Source organism: Notothenia rossii (genome assembly GCF_949606895.1).
Source record: "Notothenia rossii genome assembly, chromosome: 4".
In the NCBI taxonomy this organism is placed as follows: Eukaryota; Metazoa; Chordata; class Actinopteri; order Perciformes; family Nototheniidae; genus Notothenia; species Notothenia rossii.
In genome coordinates this window covers 1,207,060-1,216,184 of record NC_136902.1, presented here as the reverse complement: position 1 = coordinate 1,216,184, position 9,125 = coordinate 1,207,060, and the positions used below count along the sequence as shown (strand labels likewise).

General features: G+C 38.8%; 1 protein-coding gene across 2 annotated transcripts in view; it reads left to right on the top strand.

Annotated features, from left to right (window-relative positions):
- Positions 1-4,142: 4,142 nt before the first annotated feature.
- The window catches only part of kdm5bb (lysine demethylase 5Bb), a 47,249-nt gene continuing 42,266 nt past the window's right edge, over positions 4,143-9,125 (top strand). Inside the window, exon 1 of one of the 2 annotated variants that reach the window (XM_079675169.1) lies at positions 4,143-4,500. In XM_079675169.1, the coding sequence (XP_079531295.1) occupies positions 4,348-4,500 (153 nt within the window). In that variant the 5' untranslated portion in view covers positions 4,143-4,347. The remainder of the gene's footprint in view (positions 4,501-9,125) is intronic. The other variant, XM_079675170.1, reaches the window with a different exon arrangement.

Below are 9,125 nucleotides of genomic sequence, written 5' to 3'. Positions count from 1 at the left end.
TATATCAGTATGTAGTGTCTCTACTTTAAAGAGTCCTCTCCTGCTGATGTTCAGGTGTATATCAGTATGTAGTGTCTCTACTTTAAAGAGTCCTCTCCTGCTGATGTTCAGGTGTATATCAGTATCTAGTATCTCTACTTTAAAGAGTCCTCTCCTCTGATGTTCAGGTGTATATCAGTATGTAGTGTCTCTACTTTAAAGAGTCCTCTCCTGCTGATGTTCAGGTGTATATCAGTATCTAGTATCTCTACTTTAAAGAGTCCTCTCCTCTGATGTTCAGGTGTATATCAGTATGTAGTGTCTCTACTTTAAAGAGTCCTCTCCTGCTGATGTTCAGGTGTATATCAGTATGTAGTCTCTCTACTTTAAAGAGTCCTCTCCTGCTGATGTTCAGGTGTATATCAGTATGTAGTGTCTCTACTTTAAAGAGTCCTCTCCTGCTGATGTTCAGGTGTATATCAGTGTGTAGTGTCTCTACTTTAAAGAGTCCTCTCCTGCTGATGTTCAGGTGTATATCAGTGTGTAGTGTCTCTACTTTAAAGAGTCCTCTCCTGCTGATGTTCAGGTGTATATCAGTATGTAGTGTCTCTACTTTAAAGAGTCCTCTCCTGCTGATGTTCAGGTGTATATCAGTATGTAGTGTCTCTACTTTAAAGAGTCCTCTCCTGCTGATGTTCAGGTGTATATCAGTATGTAGTGTCTCTACTTTAAAGAGTCCTCTCCTGCTGATGTTCAGGTGTATATCAGTGTGTAGTGTCTCTACTTTAAAGAGTCCTCTCCTGCTGATGTTCAGGTGTATATCAGTGTGTAGTGTCTCTACTTTAAAGAGTCCTCTCCTGCTGATGTTCAGGTGTATATCAGTATGTAGTGTCTCTACTTTAAAGAGTCCTCTCCTGCTGATGTTCAGGTGTATATCAGTATGTAGTGTCTCTACTTTAAAGAGTCCTCTCCTGCTGATGTTCAGGTGTATATCAGTATGTAGTGTCTCTACTTTAAAGAGTCCTCTCCTGCTGATGTTCAGGTGTATATCAGTATGTAGTGTCTCTACTTTAAAGAGTCCTCTCCTGCTGATGTTCAGGTGTATATCAGTATGTAGTGTCTCTACTTTAAAGAGTCCTCTCCTGCTGATGTTCAGGTGTATATCAGTATGTAGTGTCTCTACTTTAAAGAGTCCTCTCCTGCTGATGTTCAGGTGTATATCAGTATGTAGTGTCTCTACTTTAAAGAGTCCTCTCCTGCTGATGTTCAGGTGTATATCAGTATGTAGTGTCTCTACTTTAAAGAGTCCTCTCCTGCTGATGTTCAGGTGTATATCAGTATGTAGTGTCCCTACTTTAAAGAGTTCTCTCCTGCTGATGTTCAGGTGTATATCAGTATGTAGTGTCTCTACTTTAAAGAGTCCTCTCCTGCTGATGTTCAGGTGTATATCAGTATGTAGTGTCCCTACTTTAAAGAGTTCTCTCCTGCTGATGTTCAGGTGTATATCAGTATGTAGTGTCTCTGCTTTAAAGAGTCCTCTCCTGCTGATGTTCAGGTGTATATCAGTATGTAGTGACTCTACTTTAAAGAGTCCTCTCCTGCTGATGTTCAGGTGTATATCAGTATGTAGTGACTCTACTTTAAAGAGTCCTCTCCTGCTGATGTTCAGGTGTATATCAGTATGTAGTGTCTTCTACTTTAAAGAGTCCTCTCCTGCTGATGTTCAGGTGTATATCAGTATGTAGTGTCCCTACTTTAAAGAGTTCTCTCCTGCTGATGTTCAGGTGTATATCAGTATGTAGTGTCCCTACTTTAAAGAGTCCTCTCCTGCTGATGCTCAGTGTAGGCAGAGAGAGAGAGAGAGAGAGAGAGAATAGTTCATTTTAGTCTAAGTTTAAAAAAAATGTAAGAATGAATTCCAATGTGTAGAGGACAGTAAAAAATACAGTTTAGAAGGTGATTAGTAAAATATGCATAAATGAAAAGCTAACTAGGTAACATAAGATAAGATAAAGATAGGAAGGAGAGAGGAGTTTATCAAATAAACAAGGTTAATGCATTTGTTACTGGTTGTGATAATCAAGTTATTTTTTGATTGTTAAAATATATACGGTTCTGTATGAGTGTTGAGAGATGTATCCAGAGATCTCCATGTTGCTCTCAACGTGCAGCAGATTGATGCTTTTAGTTTTAACTTCAACATTTAAAACAAATCCTCCCGAAGTGCATGCACCCGGACCCCCCCTAGAGGAGGGGAGGACCCCTCTAGATTAGGTGAGGACCCCCCCTAGAGGAGGTGAGGACCCCCCTAGAGGAGGTGTGGACCCCCCCTGGAGGAGGTGAGGACCCCCCTAGAGGAGGTGAGGTCCACCCACTAATAAAACAGGTTCACGTGGATAGGATACCAGATACATTTGCACCCTCATCACATACACTGCAACATTTTCTTGGATTCTTTTCAACACCATAGTCCCTGATGTATTTGTAGAAAGGCAGGAAATGGGATTCAAATCGAGAACATGTTTCATTGCGGAGGACCCCCCCCCCCACACACACACACTTCTCAAACCAAAGCTACACCCTTGACTGATGAGCAGGTTGTTTTCAGTGTCTTTCTAAACTATGATGATGATTTATAACTGCATTAAAACATGAACTTTGAATACGTTCTGCATGATCCGAGCGGTGTGAGCAGATGTTATAGAAAAGCGACCAATCCGACCGCTCACCGGGTTATTTAAACAACGAGTCCCGGCAGCCCCTGAAGGTGTCACCTGAACGTATCCCTCCGCGTGTAAAGTGTAAACATTAGACAGTCTACAAAGAGCAGAACTGTTTTGCAGAATATTCAATATTTCTTAAAAAACACGATGAGAGGAAGTACTAGTACTCGCAGTTAGAAGCTGTTTGTTGTTCTGCAGAGATGAAGAGGTGCTGAGGAGCAAGTTGAGCAAACATCATCATCATCATCATCAAAAACTAGTTCCTGCTTTAAAGATGCACATTTTCCTGTTTGTTCAACAAAGAACAGCTCGGGTTAGATTATCTACGAGGATGGTGGAAAGTAACTAAGTATATGTAATCAACTACTGTATTTAATATACCTTTAAAGTACTTTACATGCATATTACTAGTTTATTTCACTTTATAATGCAGTATGTACATACACATTTATACTGGTGGAAGACTTTTTTAAAGTAGGAACACCTGACACCGTACTCGGTTTAACAAAAGTACATTAAGTGTGTCTGGAGGAACACAGGGATTTGAGTCTTTGCAGACCATTGACATGCACTAATAGACAGGAGAGAGAGCACAGAGAAAAGAACAGGTACCAAAAGCTACAATATTTATTGCATGAAATATATTATAGTATGCATATGAACATCTCTTTTATGTTGACGTTAGACTGCGCTGTAAGCCTTATCTTTATCCACAATAACATAGTCATTAAAATGTCGTTATAGTGGTGTAGAAGTATAGAGTTACAAACAATGGAAAACTGGAAATATAATCAGTTGCAGGTTTATTAACAAAAGTCTGCATGTATGCAAAATCAAGAAATATAAATATAGGTAAATATACAAAACAAATGTAAAAAAATACTACAAAAAAACATAAATTAGCTTATTATACAATTATGTACAATATATCTAAATATAGAATATTTAAAAATAGAACGCCTGTGAAGTTTTGTGTATTTTTGTGCAGAAATGTGCAAAATTCTAAGAGGGATGTGCAAAAGTACGCAGTCTTAGTTTCAAGTACCTCAAATTAAATGTAAGTATATTGTAAGTAAGCATAGTACTTCCACCACTGTGTATCTTGTATTTATATACAATAAAGTCAATGGAAAAATAACAATGTATTGCACCACAACACTAATAAAAAAGCAAACCTATTGAAATGCAGTTTGTTATTAAGAAGCGTTATTAACCTGAGGCATTGTACAGATGACACATCTATGTATTTTGTATGATGTATCTAAATCTTCAAATTACCTTATCAGATACATTTAGTGGATTAAATACAATATTTCCATCTGAAATATAGTGGCGTGGAAGTAGAAAGTAGAAAAACATGTGAATACTGGAAATATTATTAAGAGCTGAGGGGGGTGTCTACTTTTTTCAGCGGACGTGCTCACTGCCTTGGAACACTGTGCATGGATGTGTGTGTGTGTGAGTGTGTGTTTGTGAGTGTCGAAGTGTGTGTGTAAGCTGCCTCCTCTCGTGCTGCTGACGACAGACTGCCATCGGGATTATAAAAAAAACTACAAATATAAAAACTCCTACAGGAGAACCGTGACCCTGCAGCGGGACTCCTCTGTCACCTAGCCGGGTTCAGAGCTCTATTTAAGGGGACGATATGAGCCAGCCTCGGCCGGACGAGTTCCAGCCTCCTCCGGAGTGCCCGGTGTTCGAGCCGAGCTGGGAGGAATTCAGAGACCCGTACTCCTTCATCAATAAGATCCGACCCATCGCGGAGAGAACCGGCATCTGTAAGGTCCGGCCGCCCCCGGTGAGTGTGTCTGATTCCCCGGTAACGGAGGGGCGAAATGTCGGTAGAAGGACCGGCTCAAGGAGAGGAGAAACGCTGTAGATTTAAAGGGACTCTCCAACATGGCGGACGTTCATTCTTTGTGCTGCTCACACACACAGAGGCTCTCAGTGGTGGGAAGTAACCAAGTACATGTACTCAAGTACTGGAGGATGTTATAAAAGGAAAATATTCCCAAAAAATACTAATCATTAAAAAAGAATGAGGAAAAGTAGTTACACCAAATATACATGGATACAATATTCCTAATATTCATTTTCACATTGTGTGTAATGCCTTGTTTACAGACAACAAATACCTAATTGGGATACAAATAATACATATTTATGAAAATAAACTAAATCACTAATACACTTACAATGAATATATGACAACTTAAGTAATGAAGTACATCAATCAAGTTCTGTAAATATTGTAATACATATTTAAAAAAACGATTTGTCATTAAATAAGGACAAGTATTTACACCAAATATAAAATCACCTTACTACAATGAATATTTGACAACTGCAGTATATTATATTTTAAAGTGGAAGCAGGGATTTATATTATACATAATGATAATAATACATGTGATTTCTGGTGCTTTTCCTGGTGCTCAAAGCGCTTACATACATATATTTATGTGCTAGATATACTGAGATGAACCTGGGTCATAGTATTAAAAAAGAGCAATATGTTGTTGACTTGACGTAATGTAAAGTAACCAAGTACATTTACTCAGGTACTGCATTTTACAATAATTACTCAATCAAATAAAGGTAAACATTAAAACACACACGTATTCTCAGTAATAAAGGCCTATATTCAGAGAAGTAAACATTATATACAGCATAAAATAGAATACTCTCTGATTTACCAACCTGCTGACCATATACACATAGTGTAATAAAGAGGTTGTGCACAATAGCTTATAGTATATCCTGGGATAGGCTGCATTATGTAGGTACAACATTTGTACTTTAATTTAACTGTTACTACTGTGTACTTTTCCTCTACTACATGTATTTAATACCTTTAGTTACTTCACAGATGTGGATGAATGGTGTGAAATCTAATCAAGTGTTAAATCAGACTTTAGTTCCACCTGGAGTAAATCCACCAGCTACCCTGCAGTATACAAAGTCATTCAGACTAGCTGCACCTTTACCAGCTTTGAGAACACTTTCATGATCAATCATTATAAAACATATCATATCTATTATTCTGAAATGGACCAATCTGCACAATGACTACTTTTACTGTCGCTACTTTCACTATATTTTGATGAGAATACTTTTCTACTTTTACTTGAGGAACATTTTGAATGCAGGACTTTTACTGTAACAGAGTATTCCTACACTCTGGTACTTCTACTTTTACTCAAGTACAATATCTGAGTACTTCTACTTTTACTCAAGTACAAGATCTGAGTACTTCTACTTTTAGTCAAGTACAAGATCTGAGTACTTCTACTTTCACTGAAGTACAAGATCTGAGTACTTCTCCCATCTCTGCTAGGCTAGTTAGCTCCCGTTTGTGGCTATTTACACGCAGTTTTTTGCCCCGTTTCATGTTTAATGTGTCTGATAAAGATGTGTTGGTGTATTTAGAGTGTACTACGGTGGTGTTTCTCCGTGTTGTCGGTAAACAAAGCCCCCGGGGCTTCGGTCATTGAGGCTAGGCTAACGTTAGCTCAACAACCAACCTGTCATTAAAACCTGAAGGAAGTTGAAGCCGGTTTTTATGAATGGGCGTAGTGGCCACACGGTGGTACTACAACTACCGTGATGTCATAATGGATTTTTCCCATTGACTTACATGGGGGAAAGAGATGTCTGTAAATCAGCGTGTAATTTTTTTTTAAGCTAAATAAAATACCCAGCATGAACACTGTTATATCCCTTATTTAAATCATTAAGGTGTTAAAGTTTTAAAACGTGTTAAAAGATGAATCCAGAGTTATTTTCTCTATCGATTAATCTGATTGACAGAGAGCAGGGGATCGTAGTCGGGGTTTAAGAGGAAAACCCAACTGCGCATGCTCAATGGGCCCACATCCGGGTAGTGTAAGGGCCATTCTGGGCTTCATGCACCACCGAGTAACTCTCATAGCAATAAATGGTGTTGTATTCAGCTCTTTTATACAACCATGGTCATAATTCAGGACACAGCTTTGACATCTGTGCGGAGGGAAGACTTTCTCCTTCTTCAGTTTAAAATAGGAAGATCAAAACATGGATTATACACATGAATTAACCCCTTTGGCCTTATTATTCAAATGTCAACACATCCCTGCAGTTGGGGTTGATAACGTTTTTTTTGTAGGAGAGCATCCTCAAAGCACTTGCATCCCATCTCAGTTTCTACTAAATATATGAAGCTTTTATGTGTTTATCTCAATGGTTAACTTAATTAAATGTTCTTTTTAATGGTTTAATGTCACTGAAATGTGCCCTCGTGATGGGACTCAGGTTTATTTACATATACTCTTATTGTTATATTTGAAAATGTGGTTCAGCATTGCAGTTGTGTTGCATGATATAGTGATAAATGACGTGTGTGTGTGTGTGTGAAGGTGAGGCAGTGTTCATGCTCGGGCCTGTATGTTGCTGGGTGTTGTCCTCCATGTTGGCTTTGTGGCAATCTGTGAGGGAGTCTTCCATCTGGCCCGTCTGTGTGTGCCAGGCAGCGGGGGAGGTGGGTTTCTCACTCTCAACAAGAAACTGAGATTAGGTCAATCTGTTGGGATGCTCGTACTGGGATTAACCTCCAAATTATGAACATAAATGACATTATTGGGATGTCTTTGTGGCACGGATTGGCTCCTGATGTCTGGTGCTGTGTCCGTTTTCCAATTGACGAGACTATGATGTGGTAAAAGCAACTTTAAATAAAAATCAAACATAGTAATTAACCTACATTATGTTTGTTTGTTCTGCTGCCTTTTCTGTTTCTTAGTTGTTTTTGTTGTTGTTGTTTACGCGTCTATGCTTGTTCTTGTTTTGCTGCTTTTGGCATAGCTTGTTAGTACTGTATCATTATTATAAAATACTTAGAAAATTAAAAGGTGAACAAATTGGGATTAAACTCTAAATGATGAACATGGAGGTAGGGATGTGTGACCCACCATATTACAAACATGGTTGGACGGTTAGACTCCTGATATTTGGATTTATGTCCAATTAGAGCAATGATTGAAGCACCTGAAGCAAATACACATTATAGGTAAACAGCATTTCAACTCACAGGGGTTGTTGTTGTTGTTGTTGTTGTTGATGCCTCTCTGCTTGTTCATGTTTTGCTGTTTTCGGGGTAGCAGATGTACATTTTCCACATGGCATCATTGAACTGTGTGTTGGGATTATACTCCAATCCTCCAATATACTCAAAGTACTTTATTCAAATGGCTTTGTGTGCTGCACTTCATCCCTTGGATTTGGTTTGAAGTCCAATTAGCTAGACCAGGGGTCGGCAACCCGCGGCCCTTTAAGCCCTCTGCTCTGGCTCCCTTGAGCTTAGACAAAAATAAGAAGGAAATAAGATAAAAGTATTTGTTGGACTATTTATATTTTGTTGGACGGTTGAAAATGTTTGGTATCTTGTATTTTGAGGTGATACTGTGACACATAAATAAAAAACAAAACGGTTTTAATTAGGTCAACTAAAATATGCGTCACATCCTGCTACGGTCCCGCGCGAGCGCCTTTTCCTGCGGGTGAATAACCTGACCCCCGGCTCGATGAGCGAACTATGGATAAATCAAAGAGCAGTACCGGAGGAACACAGGATTTAATTCTGTGTGGACAGAGTTATATGCTTTCACAGCAAACGATGCTGGTTTACCGGTATGTTTGATATGTGGAGAGAAGTTGTCAACGGTGCTGCAGCCTTTACGTGTCGAGGAACAACACGGGAGAGGAAGACAGCTGACAATCTTCAGTCATAATTCAATGGGGTATGTCATTTATTTCAGAAAACACTTCTTGTTATATTCCATGGAATGCTCTTAACGTCCCGATAGCAACGAATATCTTAAATGCTTTGACAATAAATACATACAAAAATTAATCTGTGGAAGCCGTAGCGCTGTAAAAAGCACGACCAATCATCTGAGCCGGCTAAAGTAACTGGATGGCCTACCTGCCTGTCAGCCTTCCATCTGTGCACAAACTGATCTCGTGCCCTCATTGATGATGCGCGTTCGTGTGTGTTGGAGGAGGGGCTCTGTAAGGAAGTCTGAAGGAAGAGGCAGATTTTTTCCGGTTGTGTATTTTCAAATTCTAGCGCACTCGAGCTGGTTTCTCCATTCTTACCTACCCTACCTTTAACTCTTTTTAGGGTGCAGCTATATGTTTTATTTATTTCAAAGTGGGCCCATTTTAATACTTTTTTTATTAAGACTCCCCAAGTGCTGTGTTTAATTTATTTTAAAGTAGGCCTGTGTATTATTTGTAATTCTCCTTATAGGAGTTCTTTGTTTCTTATTAGAGGTTAACAGTTTTATATAAAGTAATAAATAGCCTAATAAATGCAAAAAAACCGTAGTTTTTGTCTGATATAACAATAAATACAACTTTATTAGCTATCAAGCTATGAAATATGTT